Source organism: Ailuropoda melanoleuca, chromosome 7 (genome assembly GCF_002007445.2).
Source record: "Ailuropoda melanoleuca isolate Jingjing chromosome 7, ASM200744v2, whole genome shotgun sequence".
Classification (NCBI taxonomy): Eukaryota; Metazoa; Chordata; class Mammalia; order Carnivora; family Ursidae; genus Ailuropoda; species Ailuropoda melanoleuca.
Window position 1 is genome coordinate 28,900,040 of NC_048224.1, and position 23,797 is coordinate 28,923,836.

At 50.2% G+C, this 23,797-nt stretch overlaps 1 protein-coding gene across 1 annotated transcript in view; it reads right to left on the reverse strand.

Annotated features, from left to right (window-relative positions):
- Positions 1 to 7,942: 7,942 nt before the first annotated feature.
- ANKS6 (ankyrin repeat and sterile alpha motif domain containing 6) overlaps positions 7,943 to 23,797 on the reverse strand; it is a 47,283-nt gene continuing 31,428 nt past the window's right edge. Inside the window, exons 15-17 of the mRNA XM_034665562.1 lie at positions 21,074 to 21,141; positions 16,665 to 16,781; positions 7,943 to 10,132 (exon numbers count right to left, since the gene is read on the reverse strand). Of these exons, the coding sequence (XP_034521453.1) occupies positions 10,016 to 10,132; positions 16,665 to 16,781; positions 21,074 to 21,141 (302 nt within the window). The 3' untranslated portion in view covers positions 7,943 to 10,015. The remainder of the gene's footprint in view (positions 10,133 to 16,664; positions 16,782 to 21,073; positions 21,142 to 23,797) is intronic.

Here is a 23,797-nt window from a genome sequence, read left to right on the forward strand (position 1 = left end):
CTGTCCCTGGACACCACCTCCAGCCTTCCCTCTGGGCTTGCAAAGCCAAGGAGGGGTGGGAAAGTGTCTCCCAGCATGTTTTCTTTCCACTTAAGCTCAGATTTACTAAGTGACTTGTCCGCATTTTTTTGGAAGTGACAGCTAATGGATAAGGAGTACCTCAGGTGCTTTGTCTGGATCTGACTGGGGAAATCAGCAGAAAGACAATCTCTAGACTGCTCAGGGCTGACGTTACTGCTACAGGATGATGTTAATTCTGCTGTTTACAGAAATAAGTCCAGTGTGAGTCGAGGCTTTTGGTGTTTAAAACCAGATGGTATTTCCTGCCTTGATCAGCCTCAGAGCTCTGGTTTCCATGACAACCCTGAGGTTCCACCTACTGCAACTTCCCCGGTCTCCAAGCTTCTTCCTCTTCCACCATTGTGCCAGGGTCCCTGGAGAAAAAAGCCACTAAGTAGCATGTGCACAGCGCTTTACAGTTTGCAACACACTCCAGTATTTATTATCTCACTTACTCCTCACCACAGCCTTGCCAGACAGCGTTTGCTCTTCTCTCCATTTCACAGATGGGAAAACCAAGGCCTCGGAGATAAGCAGATCTGCCCTCTCAGCCCAAGTAGTGTCAGCAGGACTCAAACCCAGGTTTTATGACTTTGAACATCATGTGGGGTCTGCTACAGAAGGATGAATATGAATGCCCTGCCCTGCAGACCATTTATTTGCTCGGCTTCTAAGTGGTCAATTCCATACCTATAGTGGGTCTCCATCAAGGTGTGGCATCCCCCGGCAAGTTACTTGACTTCTCTGTGCCTCGTTTTGCTCATCTATGAAATGGGTAATAATAATGGTAGCTCTGGATGGCTGAGAGGATTAGATGGTATGTGCGTCAAAGCACAGTGAGCCCTTACTGGATTTCAGCGGGCTTTTCAGGCCCGGGCTAGATTCAGTTCTACTCTAACCAGCATGTGACCTTGAGTGGGTCACTTGGCTTGTTGGAGGCGGTGTCGCTGTCTGAGTAAGAGGTGACGGCATCGTGGTGTTCATACAGATGTTGTGCATGAGGAGATCAGGGCACGGAAGGGTCCTGGGGGAGCAGCCGGGCTATAGCTTCTAAGACAGCACCACGCAAGTGTTACTAGCAATCCATCCTACAGACAGCCATGCCCGTGGTGCTCCAGTCAGAAGCTCGGTCAAAACTCAGTTCGCTTGGAGAGCTCCCTGAGAGTGTCAGCGGGAGCCCATTTGGAGGGTTTTTCCCAGGTGGGAGATTTCCATCAGGAGAAGGGCTCCCTCGGCCCCCAGCCCCGGGCTCTCCACCCGGGAACCCCCACGGGGCTCGGGTGAAAGCTACACCCGATCTCAGGGCTCTCCAGAGAGGATGGAAAAAGGTAAATGTGTTACATCTTGCACATAAAAATATTCTCATTGATAATGACCTGTGCATTTCTTTAAAAAAAATTTTTTAAATTAAAAAAGTCAGCGTGATCCAGGAAGGCTGGGTGATCCACGTGCAAGTGGGTGACAGAATGTGGACCAAATAGAGCTATTACCCAGGTCTAAAGAACACAGGCTGCACCTTGGGCTTTTTGGTCCAATGCTTTGTTCTGTGTTCTTCCTGAATGGTTGCAGATTGTAAACTGAATTATGTGTGTAAAGCTCATTGCTTTGCAATAAACAAATATTTTCCATTCCTTCTTGCAATTTGTCTGGCTGGGCGCATCCCTGGCCCTTACCACAGATCTGTAACCCAGCCCCTCTGACAGCTAGCAGCTCCAGGGTCATTCATGTGGCAGAGTGCAATGTCCCCCGTGCTGTGGCTGGTGCGGAGCTCCTTTAGCCCTGACCCCCAAGGAACAGGGAGAGAAACGAATGATTAAAAGTTGGCGGGTGCCCCATGCGCACTCGCCCTGTGCCAGACACTGTGCTGAGCTCTTGACTTGGATTCTTTCAGTTAGTCCTCACCCTGCCCAGTGAGCCAGCATTTTTACCACCCCCTTCCCCCTCCTGCCCTGGGGATCACAAGCTCTACGACGTCAGGGACTTTGCTTTGCTCCCTTGGTGGATCCCCGGGGCCCGAGACAGTAAAGGAGTGTGTCAGCCCTCATTCCAACAATGAGGAAACAGAGCGTTGCTTACCTGAGGAACGCTGCCAGCACCCACATGCCTCTCAGCGAGCCTGGGGCTCCAGGGGGCCTGGTGGGCGTTCTCTCAGAGGCCTGACTCGGGCTCTTGACCAATGCCCCTGGTGAGGAGTTCGTAAAATCAATTTGCGCCGAGGTCACCTCAAAGATAAAGCCAACCTATAGAAGCAGCAGCAACATGGGGGTACAGCCTCCAGTTCTAGATCCTTCTTCATGGCTGAGGTTCCCCTCCCAAGCACATGCAGCCTCCCCGTTTATGAACCCCGCGCACAGGCTGGGTGACCCAGGAGCAGACTCCGAGTGGAGATGAGCCCGTGGCTTGTGGTTTAGCAGCTGTCTTGGGAGGGACCCTCCCAAGGCGGGAAGGGGGCAAGTGGGACTGGGCAGAGGGGGGCTGGGCCTCAGGGCTGGTGGCCACTGCAGCGGGGTAAGTGGGAGCTGATGGGTCTGGGTCCCTCAGAGGCATCGACTCAACAGCTGAAGAAGTCCTTCATCCAACGGGTGTCCATGCCAACGCAGAAGGGCTCCTGAAAACACTCATCTGTGACTCAAAGGGAGTGTTTCTGATTGTGATGAAAGTGGAGACAATTATTCGACTGAAAGAGCTGTGAGCGAGTGTAGTGAAGCTCCGAGGCCCTTGGGGAAAAGCAATGAGAGCCAGGGAAAGGGCAAGCAGCCTGGAGCGCAGGAGGTTAGCCGGCGCCTGGAGAAAGTTCCCGCCTTCCAAAGGGACTTGCCTTCTCACAGCCAGGACAAGGGCAGCCCTGCTCATGCATGGGCGTTTTTCGGTGCCAGGCCCCAGAGACACTGGCTGGAGACCTTCCGTCCTTCTCGACCCTCTGATGAAGGGGACAGGGAGGTGTGTGTACATGAGTGTGTGGGAGGGAGAAGGGAGGAAGACCCTAGGGCGGTTATGATCTTTCCCCCTGATGACAAGGTCCAGATGAGCAGACTGACAGCAGGATGGAGCAATGGCCAGGTGATGAGCTCCCCTCTTCTTTCTTCCTTTTAAAAATTACGATAAAATGTGTATAACCTAAAACTTACCACTTTAACCATTTTAAAGTGCACAATTTCGTGGCATTCAGTACATCTCTGATTTACAACCATATCATTTAGTTCTAGAACTTTTTCATCACCCCAAAAAGAAACCCTCTACCCAGTAAGTGGTTACCCCCCATTTCCTCAGCCCTCCAAACTCTGGCTCTACCTATTTGCCTATTCCGGAGATTTCATATGAATGGAATCACGTAACATGGAGTCTCTCGTGTGGCTTCTCTCACTCGACGTCATGTTCTCGAGGTTTGTCTATGTGGCAGCACGTGGCAGCATACCGTTCCTTTTTATGGCCCAATAATATCCCATTGTGTGAATATAGCACATCTTTATCCCTTCATCTGCTGATGGCCGTCTGGATTGTTTCTACCTTTTGGCTATTGCGAAAGGTCCTGTGAACATCTGCACACGCTTCTTTTTTTTTGAATACCTATTTTCAATTCTTTGGGGTATATAGATAGGAGTGGAATTGCTGTGTTACATGGTAATTCTATATTTAATTTATTGACTGTTTTAGAATTACATGGTAATTCTATATTTAACTTATTGTTTTTTTTCATGTCATTTCCACCTTTGGGTCATTGGGGAACCAACTGCTGGGTCCAATCCTCATTCACAGTGTGAATGTCCCTCTCCAGCTGCCCTGCAACGGGCTCGCCCAGCCTCTGGGGGCCCTTCTGGGGAAAGCTCCCCCTCCTGGGTAGCTCTGGTTCCTGGAATGTTCTTCCTCACGGAAAGCTGGCTCTACTCCCATGGTCTCCCCAGTATTTTTGCTCCACCCTCTGGGGCCCCACAGACCATGGCCTCACTCCAGCTGCTTCAGGACTGGAACCCATGGCACCTTCTGCCTCCTGTATGTATGCTCCGCAGCGCTGAGAGCGCCAACACGAGGTCCTGAGACCAGAAGAGGTGGAGATGAGGCAGTCCCCTGACTTGTAAGAATTCTTAGAACAAAGAGAATCTCCCAGCTATTTATAGTGTTTCATGAGCACAGCCCCCCCCCAACCTGGCCTGCCAAAAAAAAAAAAAAAAAAANAAAAAAATTGTGAACAAGCCATACAGACTAACAGGTTTTATTTCTGTTGTTGGCTGGGCTTATACCAATTTAATGTTTCTCTCTGTGTCGAAAGGCAGCAAGATGGCCTGGAGAAAACGCGGCTCCTCCTAAGAGTGAGAGAGGTGACCTGCATTGAAACCCACTGTCCCTTGTTAACTGGGGAACCTTGGTAAGGTCAATATCTGTGTGCCACAAAACAAATGAACGAAGGAGAGAGAGGCAAACCAGGAAACAGACTCTTAACCGTAGAGAACTGGCGGTTACCGGAGGGGGGCGGTGGGTGGGGGGACTGGATGAGACATGTGATGGAGATTAAAGAGGACACTTATCATGATGAAACAGAATCTGTGTGCCACAGTCACTGAATTGGTAGGAAGGGAATTTGAAAGCTGCCTGACGGGGCAATTGTGAAGGAGACAAGGCAGCTTATAGCCACGCCGGGCCACCACAGGCGCTGCTCTGTAATGCTTATCACTGGAAGAAATCTGGGCAGCACTTATGCCTTCGATGAGCAAAATCAAAGTGGGAAGACAAATTCACTGTTATTTAATATACATTTGGGAAACAAAAGTCCTTTAAAGAATCAAGTCCCTGCATGGAAATTACACTAAAATAATAACACAAAGTAGTGTTTGATGGTGAGGAACATGGAAACCCACTCTGCAGGGCTGAAAACAAAATGGCAACCTGGTCTCTTACCAAAGGATACAGTGGCTTTGATGAGGACTTAAGGCTTAACTCTACCCCAGCCACAAAGAAGGTGGGGACAAGGTCTCCCTGAAGACGGCCATGCCCTTTGTCCATTAGCCCTAGGGAGCTGACTCCAACAGGAACTGGGAACCTAGTGGGGTTGACCCCATCCCCCGCCACTGGGCAGGGCCCTGAGGAGGGAGCGCTTGGTGGTCTCTGCCTTAGAAGGAACCGGAGACAGATGAACTGGGCTTTCCGCTCTAGCCACTACCCGTGATTCTGTGTGACTTCCCTTCTGTCATCCCAAGCTTTAGTGAATCACTGTCAGTAGAGACCAGCTTCGTAGAGGAGGGGCTGAAATTCCAAGCAGGGTCTAATCCCCTCTTAGACCGCAGGTTACAGAGGAACAGAGGCCCCCTGAGGCCAGTGGGGAGTCTGGCAAGCCCTCCAGAAATCTTTAAGGAGAACCCGCCCAGAGGAGGTGATTCACCTCCCACCCCGTCCAGGGAGGAGATTCGTTCTCTAGCCTGTCCTACAGAATCTGGTGTTGACTTTATCAGGGAAAAACATCAGGTGTCCTTACATGTTGAACAGGATCTGTTAGTTAAAAAGACATGATTATCTTGCTTGAAACGGACAAGGACAGACGGGCACGGATGATGCTTCACAACACCTTCGGGCTGGGCTGCAAAATCTTCCCAAGAGGGTCCCGAACTTCGGGAGGTGTTCGTGGTGGCATGGGTCAGCACAGATGCCCACAGCTGCCTCGTCCCATCCCGGCCCGCATGGCTGTGTCCTTGGGCAGCTCCAAGGTAAGTGAACACTGGAAGGGTTTCCTGCCTCCTCTTTGTCTGCTGGATCTTTGTCCTGCAATCTGTCCTACAATTTGGCTGGAAAACCTTCCTGCTTCTTTCTGTCCCCCTTGCTGGGAATCCCAAAGACACAAACACCCAGAGCCAGGACCGCTGGAGCATGGGGATCCTCTGTCATTCCTGGCTTCCTTGGGCTCTGACACCAGCAGAGCCATCTAAGCAGCTGCTCCCTCTGGCGGGAGGCCCCTTCTTCTGGCCTTACTCCCTGCTTCCCCCCCCCCCCCCCCCCGCTATGGCTGTGTCTAGGCGAGTGGGAGGTAGGGGAGGGGAGGACAGGGAGATAAGGAGGGAGATAGAGATTGATTTCAAATGTGCTACCATGGTGGAGATTCTCAAATCTGCACGGCTCCACACGGTGTGAAAAGGGCTTTCTCACGTGCATCTGATCTTCAGTACCTTGGGGAGCACTAGCCCCTTCTAACCAAAAGGGAAACTGAGATTCAAGAAGAAATAAGCCCACTGTTACCAAGTGGTGAGCCAAAATCCAGTGCTAGGGTTGACTCTAGATTCAGTGCTCTTTCCAGGGGGACAGACTGCTTCTATGCACTTTAAAGAAAAGAACCCAAATCAAAAACAAAACAAGAAAAACCCCAACCCAAATCAGAAAAACAGGTTATCTAATTTAACCCCAGCAATAAGTAGTCCACAAATGGTATGTACGGACTAACTTCACACAGGCTGTCCCCGTCTGGGGGCCCGTTGGCTTCCTTCTCTGCCAGTCCTCTCCTCCGGGGCCAAACCTTAGCCGTCACAGACGACGTGCTTGGAGCCATAGACCCAGCACACGCCTTCATTGTAAGACTCCTCCCATGGCACTGCAATGCTGCATTTACATGCTTGTCTCCTCTAAGACACCGTGGGTTCCTTGAGGGCAGAGATGTGTATGTTTTCATCTCTGGATCCAAGACACAAGCAGGGGCAGGCACGGGCTGGATGCTCAGTGCGTGTGTGGTGAACGAAAGGATGAAAGAGTAAGCATTCTCCTTGCAAAACTAGCAGACCTCCAATGTACTGGTCTGGTGCCGAAGGAGGCGGGAGCACCCCCTGGCCGGCAGGGGGTGTGGCATGACACGCAGCACATGCCAGAGGGGATACGGCATGAAGGCTGGGCAACCGTGCCCTCTCCCCTGCAGAAGACGCCCTGCAGAGGATGGAGAGTCCTCTGAGCCGAGTTCCAATCACCCAAAGTCAGGGGACTCGCCCACCCTGATGTCCTACTGCCAAGCAGGGTACTCTGCCAGGAGATGGTGGGGACAGAGGAGGACCAAGGACTCCTGACCCAGCTGAAGCCCTTGAGTGTCCCCTCCCCCTACTCCCCAGGGGCTGTGAGTCCTCGTGGTGCCACTGTCCCAGTCAAGGCAGGTTTCCCTAACAGTGTCCCAGGAACCTGTCTTGCAAGAGCACCGTGAAGAAGCACTCTGTGGGCAAACATATGGGGAATGCCACATGCTACATGGCCCCCTCCGAGAGGCCCAACACAGGCAGGCACACTGAAGGCTCTGAGATGTCCTGCAGCAAGACAGTCATGTAACTGGGCTTTAACCCAATGCCTGCCAAACCTATTCGATCACAAAGTGCCTCGCCCCACTTTCACATATACACTCCCTTGATTGTTCTTTATGAAAAACCCATTCACATCCTATGGAACTAGTGTTCCAAGGAACACACTTTGGGGAATGCTGGTTCAGGTCATTGGCAAGGGAAACACTTGCTGTGGAGGAGAACAGCCTCTTGTAGGCAGGCAGGGGATACATGTGCAGGGTGGAGGGGGGTCGTCACAAGGAAGGGGAAGACCATGGCCCAGAAAGGGTGCCAGGAATCTCTCATCAGGCAGCGCACAAACTGCTTGGGAGAAAGAGCCTTAGAACCACTTGAGTCCAATAAGAAAGACAAGAGAAACACCTCTTTGGAGACTGTTCTCCCATCTGCAAAATGGGAATCAGGCCTGCTCTGTCTGGGGTCATGCGATGAGCTCGCGGGAGCCTGCATCACGGAAAGCTGCCCCCTCCAGCAAGGCTCTTGTGTGTGGCAGATGTTCAGTCCAATGTACCTGACAGGACGCTGCACAGAGGGCTTATGAGAAAAACCCGACGGCGGCAAGCAGCAGACACAAAAGCTCAAAGCATGTAACTCAAGGGCCAATGTATTTCAGGGGCAAACAACCCTTGGCCTATTGAGAACTAAGCCCTGGAGATATCAGTACGACAGTGAGACTGCCCGGCGCTGTCAGCTCCAGAAGCCCACACGGATCAGGGGAGAAGGCACAGCCCGGAAGCCCGCCAGATCCAGTTCTCAGCCAGCTCTGAGCCCCTGCCCCGGGCTGTGTAACCAGCACGCAGCTTCACTCTGTGTCTGTGTCCCAGACGCGCACGGTCCAGGGTGGTGGGGACGGTGGAGGACATTGACGTCAAGGGGCTGCACGCAGTCGGAGTTCAGTGACCATGTCTCCTTACAGGCCTGGCTTAGAGGGACACTTATAAAGATGCCTGCCGGTGATGTGAAACTTCTCTCCAGTCAAGTTGGCTGCTGCTGGTGGGAGCATGAGGATGGAGCAGCAGCTGGCCCAACGGGCGGAGGGTGAGCGTGACACAGCAACGTGGTCGTAGCCGCTCCGAGAAGCCGGCGGATGGGGAGCAGGCCTCCATGGCAGGGGAGGGACATGCGAGGCCATCCCTCCCAAGGAGATCAGCATGCGGCCTGGCGGACCTCATGGCAAAGACGAGAATGCTGTGAAGGCTGCTGTCTACTGTGTACTTTGTGCAGACCAAAAGCTTTCTGCACGGTGGCTCTCAGCTCTGAGCAAGAGGCTAAGTGACCTGTCCCTGGCCACGCAGCTGGCTAGCCCCGGGGCTGGAGTGAACGTTGAGCCCGAGTCCAGAGCATAAACCACTCTGCCATGCTGCCTCTTGAGGCTGGGACTCATGTCTTCTCCTGCCTATGGAGGTCCCCAAGGGTGGGACTGGATCCAGCTTATCTCTGTATCCCCAGCACCCACCACATTACAGAAATGCAGCAAGCGCGGGCCAAATTGCTCACTTGAAAACACTTCCAAAAGCTACTGGATTTTAGAAGTCAGAGCCCCACTAACGTAATAGGACATGGCAGAAAATTGTAAGAACCAATTCCCTTCTGAGGAACATAGCACTAACGGCGTGTACAAGAAATTCCAAACACTTGTCTTCTTTGTCTAGAAAATCTGAGCACCAAGGTCCTTCCACCATGTAATACACTAGGGTCTTCTGCTCCCACTTGAAGTGCAGAAAGGCCTACAGTGCCATGGGGTGAGCAGTGTAGACTATCAGAGCATCATCCTGCCCGACCCCCGATCTTGCAGGTGAGGACACTGACGGCCAGAAAGGAGAAGGGATCCAAGATCACACAGCGGGCCTACCCTTTTTTCCCGACAGAAAAGGCTGCCGTTGCAATAAAGAAAAACACATTCCGCATACACGTCCTAAACGCCTCTTGTATGCTGTAGGTAGTAGTGCAGCCAAGTGTTAGAGCTGCAAACAAGTAGTAAGGGACCCTGGGAGCTGAACAGTTAGTTCTGTGTAAGAGAGTCAAGAAAGGCTTCACTGGAAAGGTGACTTGGATCACAAAGAACAAATCAAAAGTTTTACAGGAAGATGTGTCCTCTAAAACATGCACTGCCCTTCCTAAGCGTAGACTTGCGAGGGGCAGCCACCGCCTGAACAAAGACTACATTTCCCAGCCTCCTTTGCAACTAGGTGGGGCCATGTGACTACTGGTGGCCAATGGAACGTGAGCAGGTGTGGATGGACCGTGAGCAGTCAAGAGGAAGTTGGTTAAGAATGGCTGTGCCTTCTCCACCATTCCTTTCCCCTTTCTGCCAGCCAGAAGCAAAGATGCTGAGGCCCCTGGGGATGACAGGGCTACAAGGTGAAAGGAACTGGGTCCCCAAATCACAGTGGGAAGCCACCTGCCAAGCAGAAGCAGCCATACCGGACTTCAAGTGAGGATAAGTCTACTGCGTTTGAGTTTGTTACAGCAACAGCATCACCAACCACTACAGCAGGGAAGAGAAGGGAAGACAGGTGTTCTGGGCAGAGGGAACATGACAAAGGCACAGCGGTGTGACCAAGCAAGGCATGTTTCAGGGGATGGGGAAGAGAAGATGGTGGTTGGAGCAGTGGCTATGTGAGGCAGTGCTGGGATTCAGAAAGCTCACGCTGATGACCTCAGGAGGGAGGCTCATGCACAGGGGTGTTTCCAGGGGCCCTGGTGTTGCTGGCGCTGCTCTCAAAGGAAGAGTGGAAGTTGTGAATGGTTTCCTGTAAAATTTGTCTTTCGCGTCCCTGTGGAGGAATTGAAAACAGACACAAAGTCTTGTTGAATCTTTTAACTATTAGTTCAATTCACAGAGTGTTGACAATGCTCAACTCATACTCAAGAAACCCATGGGTGTCTTAGGGAAAATAAATTATCTAATTAGAAGAGTACTGAGTTTAATAAAAACACGCGGACTCAGAATTTCCCCCAGCACCCACAATCACAGCATGTCAAGGCTGGAAAGGGCAAGATGCAGGGGTCCAATCCCCCAGACAAGGACAGGACGTAGAGCCCAGGAAGCAGGGCTGACTTGGCCCAGGTCATATGGCCTGCAAGGGAGGTTTCCTCCCGACTCACTCTGTGTGTCTTTCTAGCTCTCAGATTTCCAGGGAATTGAGTGGGAGCTGAATTCTTTCTGCTACACAGGGAGAGTTTGAACTGCTTTACTCCCCCTTGCCCAAAAGATGTCAACTTGCTTTTGGCAGTGATTCACGTCTCACTCTATCCCTGCAACACTCCCCCCACATCCCTACCCCTTAACACACATGTTTTGAGATGGGAAAAGTGGGAGGAGTGGATGCTTCTTTCAGCCCAGAGAACATCTTCACTGAATACCTGGCCGAGAGGCAGTGATACGCAGAGCTTAAGAGCAGAGACTGGAACCAAACAGCTTGGGTTCAAATCCCATTCCTCCCATTTACCAGCTGGCTGACCCTGAGCAAGACAATCTCTCCGGGCCTTAGTTTCCTTATCTATAAAATGGGGATAATAATAATACTCAAATGGTTGCTGGTGACATCAGACCCTGAGGCTGAGAGGTCCTATCCTCAGAGGACAGCAGTGTGGACTAAACATGTTTTGTTTTTTTTTTAAACCAAGAAATGTGGTCAAAATGTAAAGCAGATTAAAAATGAATAATCTCTGGCAGACTGTTCTGTGCGAAGAGTAAAGAGGGGAAAAAAAAAAGTGAGTGAGCTCAGACTTCAAATTGTCTCTTCTTTCATTTCGTGGACTCTTCAGACCACAGGGGGCCCCTCCACGAGCCCCAAGCAGGGACCTCGACCGCCATCAAGGCCTCCTAGATGCCTGGGCGGGCAGCACGACCGCCCAGCGTGCCAATCCTTCTGAGTAACTTCAAGAAGCTAGAAAAATGCCCCCCAGAGTCCAACAACACAAACCTAAAGGCTGCAGGGCAGAGGGCAGAGCAGGGATGTGGGGTCAGAAGATGGTGCGTCCCTACTCTACCGCTCCCTCGGGTGGCGTCCCAGGCAGCACCCCACACGGCTGGGCTTCCTCGCTGCAAAGTGCGGGGAAGGAGGGATGAGGGCCATGTCACTATTAAATGCTACCTTGACCGCAACTGCCTGAGAGATGAGGTGAGGGCGAGCCGGGGTTCCAGCACTCTGCCTCCTACTGAGGAGAGAGCCGTAGACGATGGAAACCAGAATTGTTCCCTGTGGCCACAGCTGACTGAAGATGACGACAGTGACTGCCCCTGAGAAACCCCTGCGATTCAAAGGACCTGCCGATAATTCTTACAGGGGAAAAAGCGAAAAGCCGTGAAACGTAGAAAAAAGTGTTCGGTCTATCCAGTAGTTAAAGAAATACACATTAAAACAATGCACACTTTTTGGCCTCCCAAATTAATACAAATCTAAAAGCAAACAGAGTGCTCCATCCTGGCGGGGATTTGCTGACCCTGGAGCCACACGCCCACAGCTGGTGGGGATGTTCACTGGCGTTTTCTGGAAAGTAATTCAGGAAGAAGTGCCGTATACCTTGATTTAGACTCTTTGACTCCACAATTCCACTTTAAGACATCTATTCTGAGTAGATAATTAGAAAGCCTTACACACAAAGTTGCCGACTGCAGCACTATTAATAGAAAACTTGGATATCCACATATCCAACAAGTAGGGATTTAAAATGAGGTAATTTTAGTACATCCATGCAAATGTATTATATTAAAAAGAGTTTTTAATGACATGGGTAACTGCATATATTTAATGTTAAATGAAGAAAGTAGAATGTAAAATTATAGATCCAAATTTATCTCGGCAGAGAAAAACATTTGGCACAAAACGCTGCAGTGATCTTCCCAAATGTGAACAGCACTGGCCTCTGGGTGGTTGGATCGTGATTCCTTTAAAAACTCTTTTCACCTTTTTGGCACGGTGCGAATTTAGTAAAATGAATGTGCACTGCTTTGATAATCACACACAAAAAATGGCAATATTACAGAAGCAATGGCTTAGGACCATTCAGGTGAAATTCAGGTGCAATTTCCGGTTGACCTTCTCCAACATATGAACTGTTTGAAACTAACCAACTAATAAGCAGACTTGAGTACACATCACAACCTGAATACTGGAGGGGGCAGGCTCAGCCGGAAGGCCCATGGCTTGTAAGGCTGAGGATCCATACTGCTTTGCTGGTATTTTTATGGCAGAGCCAGGTTTTTGGTTAATACTCATCAGCAAAACAAAACAAAACAAACATAAAACCTTTTAAGCTAAAATGTTCAAACTATTCTTGATTGTGCAAGAAATACATTTTAGATCACAACCTTGTTACGTGTAAATACATACAACCAAAACAAATTTTACCCTCCTACCTGCAAAGAATGTTGACAATTTCTATGCTATTCTGTTTTTTAAAATGTTACTGGTGAACCACTAAATTGGGTCCACAACGCCCCCAGCATGCTGTGGACCACAGCCATGAAGACACTGGTGGACAAGGAAAGCTGTGCCTCCCCTCTCTCATGGGTCCTGGTCTGGGTTCTTGAATGTGTCCAGAGAGTTTGAGCCACCAATGGGTACTCTCCTGGCTGAGGTTGGGTTGCAAAAGAAAAAGTATGAACGTTGAAGGGGGAGTGGGTGCCCTGTAGCAATCAAGAAGGAGGCAGGACGCCCTGAAGTCAGGGTGAGGCACATCCAGCCCAGAACAGCTGAGGCCCAGGGCATCCGAATGCCATCCAACGGGCTCCTGGAAGCCATGCTCAGCCTGAGAACTTCTTTGCTCTAAGCAGCAGCACATAGCTGCAATGGCAATCCTGGAGTAGCGCCAGGGGTTACAAAACCAGCCAGAAAACCTGGTTTTGTAATGTTGAGCTTCTCCCAATCATGCTTTTGCTCTAGGACATGCTGTGATGTGTGGTCCTCGCTTCCCCTGGACTTGGGCAGTCAGACCCTCCCTCTGCACCTATTTCCATGGGGAACTGCCTGACTTGGAGGGTGGATGCTATCTGTGGGAGGGACGTGGGTGGGACGGAGTGGTCCCCTCGGTCTGGCAGGTCAGAAGCACCCAGGTCTCTTGGCTGGGAGCTGGTCAGCTGGCACCCCAAGGAAGACCACTGTTACGGAAGGAATGTGTCCCCACCACCCAAATTCATATGTTGAAACCCCACCCCCAATGGGATGGGGTGAGGTGGTGGGGCCTTTGGGAGGTGACGGGGCTTGGATGAGGTCATGAGGGTAAGACTCTCATGATGGCAGCAGTGCCCCTATGAGAAGACCGAGGAAGACCTCGCTTCTCTGCTCTCCGCTGTGTGAGGACACGGTAAGAAGGCGGCAGTCCGCACCTTGGAGGAGGACCCTCACAGATCTCAACCATGCCGGAAGCCTGCTCTGGGATTGCAGCCTCCATGCCGTGAGAATAATTCCTGTTGTTCATGAGCCACCCGGTAGACCATCCTTTGTGATGTGGCCTGAACTAAAACCCACCAACAGCTGTCGCCGCTTCTGCTTCTCTAGATGGGGCCTTGTTTGGTACGGATGCAGACTGTTACAGGAGTAGAGTATGGGGGCAACGAATTTGAGAGAAAATGAAAAAGAGTCCCAGTCTGTGCAAAGATGAAGAGAGACACTCTCCTCTGGAGTGGGCTTGAGATGTCACGCCATCCACTCCGATCACAGCAGTGAAGCTTCCTAAGATTTGCAAGCCAGTCCAGTCTGCCTTCTTTCTGTGATCCTGGGCCACAAAGGCCGTGGCCACTGAGGGTAGAGGGGAGGTTCTGGAAGCATTAGTAGCTACCATCTACCATGCCCTGGGCCGGGCTCTTAGTGGTACCCAGCTCCTGGCCGGTCCTCCCACACCCTCCGTGGTCCGCATTGGCCCTACATCTAGAACCTTTCCTGTCCTTCTTCAACTGGCTTGGCTCCCCCCACCTCCATCCTCTCCTTGGCTCACAAGTCTGGCCTCTGGAGGCCAGAAGTAGGATGGGTTCTGCAAACCTTGAGCCAAATCCCCCTACCATCACCCACCTATCCCCTCCCCAAAGCCCTTGCCCTTACTTGACTGGGTCACCCTCAACCACCTGGGGGCCTCATCTGTCCCCTCTGGCCTCCCCTCACACCACACCTCTTGCTCTCAGGTCCAGCACTTCCTGAGTTCTTGAAATGCACTGCACCTCCTCTCACCACAGGGCCTTTGCACATGTGCTTCCTTCTGCCTGGTCTGCACTTTTCTACCCCACTACCCAAAGGTTCCCATTTTTCTTCAGATCCCAGCCCTCCTGACACTTCCTTGGGGATGTCTTCCAGGACCTGCCATTTCCAGCCCCCACTCGAGGTCAGGAGCTCTGCTTTATATGCACTTGTGGCTTACACCAAGGCAAGGCAGCATGGTGGTCAGCATACAAACTCTGGGTTCCAATCCTGGCTCTGCCACTTAGCAATTATGTGATCTCAGTCGAGTTCCTTAACCTCCCTGTGCCTCAGTTCCCTCACCTATAAACTGGACCTGGCCTCAGTGGCTTTTATAACGTCAAATGAATGACTAGACATGACATGCTCAGAGCAGAGCCAGAGAAAGTAGCCTCAGTGCTCAACACCCACATAATGCTTGGGACACGGCAGAGAACCCAGGGGCTATTTTTCATGACTAAATCCATGCTCCAAGGACTTCAGTGCTTGCTCTGGTTGATCGATGCGCCAGGAGCCACCCTGGGGCTTCGGTTCCCTGGGTAAGCCTGACTACCAGCCAGGACTGGCCCACTTCCAGCAACTTCCAGCCACCCCCACGCCTGCCTCACCCTCCTTCCCTGCTGCTCACATCTCATAGCAGAGTCGAAATGGTGCTGGTCTGCAAGTCAGGGCTCACTATCCCTCTCTGAGCCTCAGCTTCCCTGTCTATAAAGTGAGGCAGCCTGGGCCCACGGAACAGAGGAGCAGGGGTTGGCAACACAGGCCAGTTACAGAAGAAAAAGAACAGACAGTGAAAACTCCAAATAAAACCCGGGTGCCAGAAGCACTGCCAGCTACGTCACTCTGACGGACCACCTGGCGCCCTGTGAACAGGTAAAACAGTAATAATGACGACAGCAGGAGACCCAACCCCCCTCCCCCAAGCCGGGCTGGCAGGAGCCACTGCACACAGCACGGTGCTGCAGGAACATACGAAGAAGACCCGGGTGCAGGTCCTGCCTCGCTTGCCAGCCCGCCTCTCCACCCTCCCTCCCCGAGGCTCTGCTCCCTCGCCAGCTGGACAAGGGAAGTGCGAGGATCCAAGGATCCGGCCTCCCCGGATTAACTGGGGAAATGTATGGGAAGTGTCTTGTGAATGATAAAGGGCTACATGAATATTTATTTGCTGTTGGCGCTCTAAGTCTGTTCAATATTTCTGTGCATACTCGGCAACATACAGAAAGAACCGTGAGACCGGTCACGCTCTCTGACATAACCTCGTATCGTGGAACACAGCCCGAGGAACAAAACAACAGAAGGAAAAGGAACAAGGCAGAGATATCCATTATGGTGCTACTTGTAATGGCAAAACCTCAGACACGGCATGATTGTCTAACAAGGGGGTTGTCAGGCAGAGCGTGAAACAGCAACAGGTGAGCAAGTTCTCTACATTGTTGGAGACAGAAACGTCTGTCCCACGTTAGGGACAAAACCAGGACGTGAAGGAGCTTGAAGAGCCCAACAGCAACTGTGCTACTAAGGTTTGCAAAGTAAGTAGTGATTTGTTCTCATGCATTTTTGTTATTGTTTTTTGCATATGTGCCTTTGATGGGGGTGCATTGTTAATCTTTAGTTTAAGGCTGATGAAACAGAAATTTAACATTAGACAAAAATGTAGGGTGCCAACAATCGCCAACAGTGATGGACGGGTCTGTGTGTGCCAGGGGTGCTGCTGAGCGTTTTGGTCCTGGCAATGACCCCACCACCCCCAGCAGATGAGGAAAGCAAGGGTTGGGGAGGTGATGACTTCCAGGGGACACAGTGAGTAAAGGGAGGAGTGGGCACACACCCAGGGGGGCCTGACTCCAGGGCCCCTCTTAAACGGGGCTCTTTCCAGTGGACCCGGAGGGCAATCCCCAGCCATATGGGTTGAAATTACCACAGGAAGTGTTTTCACTGAATCTATGGGAAGAAAGGTCTGAAAAAGGAACAGGGAGGTAGGGAGTGTGAGAAGTGTGCACACGGGGCGGTCCTCTGCCACACCTGCCAGAGGAGATGAAATCAGACCACACATGTCCTCAGGAACACAGAGCGCTTAGGGTCCTAGGGAAGCTCTTTGCTGTTTAAAAGAAAAAAAGATTGAGAACAATACCTTGCCTGCATTCAGTTCAGAAATTGCTGCCAAAATCTGCTGCCTGGATCCATCTGTCTTAATACCCAGCTCCTTCAAGTCGCCGTCGGTGAGCGTGAGGAACGCTTCCATGTCCACCTGGAAGGAGAGAAGGGGGACTTCATACCATCTGCTTGGTGCCACACCTCTTCCCCCCCATCCACACCAGAAATATCATGATTATGAGCCATTAGTGCTTATTAGCAGTGAATTAATTATGATTTACTTCTTCTAATTCCTGACTTTATGATGACAGTGTAGTTGAAAGTATTATTAAGCACTAACTCTCCTCAGCTCTAGGCCTGGGAATCCCAGGACAGGTGCGCCGTGGAAAGACCCCGACCATCTAACAGGAAAGGGGAGTCTCTGAGACTGTAATTTGGGTGGCCGGCGTGCTGCAAGTCCGAGGCTGCTCTTAGAAGGTTGATCTCAATGCTCCTGCACTTCCAACAATCTTGGAAACCACATATATGGCGGGACACAGCACATCTCCCCCCCAGAAGACCAGGGACATGCAGACTGTGGACAAACAGAGTGAGCAGATCAACTAGCAGAAGCGATAAAGGGAAGAAGGGCCACGGAGAACCAAAGTGGAGAAGGGCTCAGAACAAGGGCATCTCAAAGCCTCACAACCCTTGGCTGCAGATGACATGGTTTTGACGGACACCGCCTGCCCCTGGCTAGGTCAGACACTCCCCTCTCACCATGGTCCCACCCCCCATTTGTCCCCATGGCCAGCTCCTCGGCACCTGTCTGCCCTCTTGCCCAGGTGCCCCACCTCCCGCCATCCCCTTCTAACCGGGGTCTCCCTTCCTGTGAGTCTGCCCTCACTCCCCCACCAACCCTGGTCTACCACCCACACCAGAGGCCAGAGACTGTGCTGGCCCTCGTCTGCCTCCGGACCGTGGTGCACAGAATCACGGCCATGCCAGCCAGGCCCCGCCTGGTCAGGCTCCGCTCTCTGCTCCAGACGCGCCAGCCTCAGGCAGGCCCTGAACAGGCCAGGTGCTGATGGCTCTCTGCGCATGTCTGCTCCCTCTTCCCAGACACCCTCTAGCCCTGCTCCCCTCCCTCAAAGCTCAGTTTATGCTCAGCTGAGGCCTCCTCTGGCCCTCATTCTACAGACCCCCTTCCCTGGGCTCCCAGAATGCTCTGGGTGTTTCTGCCTTTGCTAGGTTCAAGCTCTGGTAGAGGGCCTGGTAGGGGGCAGAGACCTGAGTTGTGTTTGCTGGCTGACTGAATGACCACGCCAATCAGTATGCTACTGCATCCCCACCTGCCCTGACCTTCTCAATCTGACGTCTGTCAACCCTGGGGGCTGCCAAATCTTCACAACTCATTCTAGGTGGAGAGAACCAGAGACTAAATTCTCCTCACGTGAGGACTTCTGAAGGGTTAGCAGGATGAGGCAGAAACATGTGTGTCCTTTCAATATTCATGCCCTACTTTTTTTTAGTAATAGAATCCTAGTTGTCAGCGAGGCACACTTCCACGAAGCGGAAGCACTATATTTCTGAGTTTCCCTTGCCTATGAGTACATCAATTGACAAACTTTTGGCTACTGAGCTATNCTGTGTCCTTTCAATATTCATGCCCTACTTTTTTTTTAGTAATAGAATCCTAGTTGCCAGCGAGGCACACTTCCACGAAGTGGAAGCACTATATTTCTGAGTTTCCCTTGCCTATGAGTACATCAATTGACAAACTTTTGGCTACTGAGCTATAAGAAGGTTTATGGTACTTTGAGGAAGTCTCTTTAAAAAAGGAGAGCATGTGTCTTTTTGCTATCTCCTTCCATCCTGCTGCCTGGAATGTGGATGTAATGGCTGGAGCTCTAGCAGCCATCCTGGACTTTGAGGATGAGGGCCATACACCCTAGTGATGGCGGAGCAGAGAGCTAGAAGCAGCTTTGATGACTCACCTGAACACTCTCTGTGGGGGAAAAATAACCTTCTATTTTGCTTAAGATACTATCATCTGGGGATTTTTCAATATATGTAGCCAAACCCATCCTACTACAGGTAGAGAGATGAAAATTATTAGTCTGTCTCCAGTTTCAGTATGGCAGGATGAGAAAATGTATTAACTTTATTCTTCTTCCAAATTCTCAACAAGGACTTAAAGCATATAATAATAGAAATTTTTATGAGCCCTGAAAATGAGGGAAAAGTACTATTTGCATGCCAGGTACTTTAAGGAATTTCTTAAGGGACTAACAAGTGCTCTGTAGCTGTGCGGATGGGTGTGGAGGTGAGGGCAAGGGCAACTGATGGTGTTAAAACCTGAGTCCCATTAAAGCCTTGAAGGGAACACGGGGCCTCTGTATGGACAGACAGCAACTCTCTCACAGTGCTACCTAGCTTACGCATTGTTCAGAGAGGAGCTAAGCGCAGGGGGGACAGCTGAGCTGGCTCCTGACAAGGGCACTGCCTCAGCTAACCTCACCCCACCCAACACACACAGAAATCCTCCAGCCAGTGGCTCCCAGCCCTCCCCACAGTGCTGCCCCGGCCTCAGCACCCTCCCCGATCCCAGAGGCTGTGGACTTTCAGGTAGGCGAGTGAAGACCACAGCAACTGCTCATGGTCTCCCTTCCCTCTAAAACTCTGAAAGCATAAAATTTCATCTGGAACACACCTCAGTTCCCTCTGAGGGAGAGCTGCAAAAACCAGAGAATGGTGAATGAGTGCTGTGCCCCCAGACATGCCGGCTCCCAAACGGGGGTGCAGCTAGGGGCTCAGGACAGATGTTGCTTTGTGACACAGACGCACCTCAAGAAACAGAGGTACACCTTGAGATGTGTTCCCTGTGCACTCCAAGAGGGCACGGAACACAGCACACAAAAGCCAGCTGCCAGCAGGGCATGGGGAAGATTTCTTGGCACTGAGAAACATCGCTGCAGAGGTTTAAAATGCCAGAGAGGCAGGAAGGACCTGCTGGATACAGCAGGAAAGCACAGGAGGAAGGAAGCCTCTGTACCCGGTCTGCTGCTTGAGACAAAATGCAAACTCCTCGGCAGCATCTCAAGTTTGTCAGGGTCAGCGAGTGATTCTCAGGACTGCTACTGTAATGACGACAGTTGTCATACACTCGACTGGGCACCAGAAATATTCCAAACCAGTGATCATACCCTGGTGGCTAGCGGGCCCGCAGGGGAGCTTTATGTGGCCAAAATGGTAAGTTTTTTTCAAAAACTTATTGAGATATAATTTACTTATAATCCAGTCCACTCATTTAAAGTGTACAACTCATGAGGAATACATCAGCGGTACTGGGACAGCGATAGGACAGGACGGAGGGCAGCTACGCTTGTGGTGAACACAGTTAAAGGATAAGCTTGTCAAATCACTAAGCTGTACACCTGAAATAATGTAACACGGTGTGTCAACTATACGCAAAGAAAAAATTTTTAATTAAAAAAAGAAAGCATACGAGTCAGTGATTTTTAGTATATTCAGAGTTGCACAACCATCACACTCCATTTTAGAACATTTTCATCACTCCAAAAAGAAACCCACAGCCATATAAGCAGTCAGTCCCCATTCTCTCCTCCCCCCACTCCCTGGCAACCACTAATTACTTTCTGTCTCTACAGACTTGCCTATTCTGGACATTTCATATAAATGGAATCGCACCATATGTGGCCTTCTGTGTCTGGCTTCTTCGCCTCAGCATAACGTGTTCCAGGCCTATCTGTGTCGTAGCGTGTGTCAGCACTTCCCTCACTTTTGTGGCTGAATTATATTCCACGGCACGGCGAGAACGCATCTGGCCATTCATCAGCCGACGGGCATCTGGGTTGTTTCCCACTTGTTGGCTATTCTGAATAATGCTGCTGTGAACATTCGTGTGCAAGTTTTTGTGTGGACATATGTTTTCAGTTCTCTTAGGCACACACCCAGGAGTGGGACTGCTGGGTCACATGGTAATTCTATGTTTAACATTTTGAGAAACCGCCCAACTGCAGAACGGTCATTTAAAAAAAAATGTGACTGTGAGCGCTTTTAAGCAAAAGGAACTCTCTCCGATTAACAAAGACATCCTATATCCAGACACTTAGCATGGCGTGATTAGGATTTGCTTTTCGACCCGCTTTAAATCTAAAATCCTGCCAGTTGATCCCCTTCAACAGATATGTGTTCAGGACAGACACAAACTTTACTAGTGAGAGCAGCGCACAAAATCCCAAAATTCTATTACAACAAAATAAGCCAGAAGGCCCCCAGGATTTCACTGTGATGAACTGAACTAAATGTGCTGAACACCAACTCCATTTCCTCAGCTGTCTCAGTGAGAAAGATCAATCTACGCCTGCAGGATGAAAACCCATATATTTACGATTTTTTTTTTACAGTAAGATTTAGATGGACATTCAAAAGTAACATCCTTACCTCTTGCTCCTCAAAAATGGGCTGATATTTCTCAAGTGATAATTTCTTAAGGATTCCAGTCAGTTCATCTTCGAGAGGGAAAGATGTGAAAAGATATTTTAGAATTTGGCAAAATGCATCAGAACAGTGGTCTTCAAACTCATAAAGTAGTGGCAACTTTATCTCAAATGAAATGTCACAGGAAAACCCAACACGGGAAGCGGATCTAAGCTCTGCTGGTGGGGATGCAGCTGGGGGTGGGTCCGAGCCACCTGTCAGCCATGCCTCCCCTCAGGCCATGCTCTTGGTGTCTCCTCAAACCCCAAAGTGGGTGGTGGAAACAAAAGATGGGGAGGTTCATGGCCAGGTGACCCTCCGATGGCCGCAATCCCCAAGTTCTTGGAGTTCTCTGGCTGCTGGGACTAAAACTCCACTTTCTGCCCAAGAACAGCTTTTAATTATGATTTCTTGACTGCTGGTAGCTGCACCTGCAGCCAATGCTGATGCCAGCAAGTTGTCAGCGAGGCAGAGAAAAAACCTAAGAGAACGAGCAGGTGGCTTCAGACCAGAGCTGGAGTTTGGCTCAGTGTGAGGAGGCTGTGGGTTTCCCAAAGGATGGACGGACACATCTGAGGGGAAGAGCAGAGCCAGAGGGCCCCAGGGCAGGGGAAAACAGATTTTTGGATAGCAAGATTTCAGAGCAGGGAGGGTGAAGAAAGGAGACAGGACTAGCATTGGTGGAGGGCGGGGGGGGGGGCTTGAAAAAATCTTCATTTATACATTCAGCAGGGATTTACCAGACTAGGCACTAGGGACTCAACAGAGACCAACACAGATAAGCGGGCTGCCAGGCCAAAGGCAGTGAGGACGAATGAAGCAGGGTAGATGACAGGGGATGGGAGAATGTTGTTTATACAGAGTGTGGTTAATGAAGCGCTCCTTATAAGGTACCATTTGAGCAGCAAATGAAGGAATGAACTGTGTAATACCAAGGGAAAGATCAGCAGGCAGTATTCAGGCAGAAGGAACAGCAAGTGCAAAGGTCCTGGGGCCATGGGTACAATTCACAGAAGTGTGGATGGGAGGTTAGGAGGTCTGAGTTCCTTTTTTAACTCATTCATTCAACAGTGGCTACCAACAGGCCTACTATGCGCTGGGAGTGCAAGGATGGGAAGGTCTGTGCTGTGAAGGAGCTCAGTGTGGCCTGGAAGATAAAATGATGAGGCTGATGTACAGGGAGGCACCCTGCACATGGATAGCCCATTTGCTCTTTACAACAATCCACGAGATCCGTCCCGTCAGCATCCCCATTTCAGATGAGAAGCGAGGTATAAAAAGGCTGGCTACCACATCTTGGATGAGATCATACTGCTAGTCTGTGGCAGAGCAGGAATTCACATCAAGTGGTCCAGCTCCCAGGCCTGTGCTACGCACCCCACCCCTTCTGCCATTTCTCTCACTGGTGACAAGGGCTATGATGAGGGGTATCAACAAGGGGATCTGGGGACAGGAGAGATAGCCGACCGCCTGAAGGACTGGAAAAGGCTTCACAGAAGAGTGCTGCCGAGCTAGGATGTACGAGATGAATCGAGTCCCAGTCCGCACAGAATCCACTGATAGTTTCACGATGCCAAAGCTTTGCTCCTGCTGTTCCCTCCACGTGCAGCCTTTCCCCACAGTAGTGTGCTGTGGTTAACAACCAGCTCTCGGAGGGAAAATGTATGTGTGCATGTACGTAGCCACATAAGTGTATTGCAGATTTTACTGACATAGGGACACGTAGCACACAATTTACATAGAACAATACACTGCACAATATTGTTTCTTACAAATTCCACATCACCAATGCTTGCACGGCATTTCAGGCACCTCACTGAATGCTTTCACCGGTTTTCCATAGCCAAGGACTACAGTTCCAACATGGGTGTTGCTGGATAGTTCCGTTCACAGGAACATTTAAGATGAAATTCAACAATGAGGACGCACATAGGAACCTCATACGAGCAACTCTGCTGAGTGAGATAATGGTTTTAAAATCCTGAAAGAATATTTTCTCAATTTTTTGTGTTAGTCGCAATATAACGACACACTTTTAACTTTTGCCTCCAAAATGAACACTTTCTCCAACACTGTCTGGATGACATCCAGACGCTCTATGAGACAACAAACCAAACCCTGCCTGGTGGTGTTCGCTGACGTCATGGAGTCAGTGCCCCCACCCCGGCTGATTCCAAGCCACCAACATAACCATTGCTCCTGAAAGTGGAACTGGGAAGGGATGTGCACGGCAGCATATTATTATATGGTATTTCTACTGCATAAAGAGCACAGACGTTAGAAAAATGGACTAAAAAATTAATACTATATTTTGTTGTAAATACCACATACCTTCAATTTAATATAATTAGTATAATTACATAAATTCACATAGTTTGACTTTTACTTTCTTTTCTTTGGCTTCTTTTACATATATACTTATATATTTGTTTTCATATAGATTTACATATTTATATATTAATATATATGATATGTATATTTTATGTTTTTACATATATTTTATATTTTTATAACACATAAGTATCATATTTAATATACACACACAGGTGTTGTTTTGTTGTAATTTGACTTTTAATAGTGTGTTTAATCACTGGCTTGAACATTTCCTATAAATTCGACAACTGACTCTGGTCCGCCGCTGCCCGGCCCCTCCTCAGCCCTCTGGCCTGAAGGCCGGCTCTTCAGTGA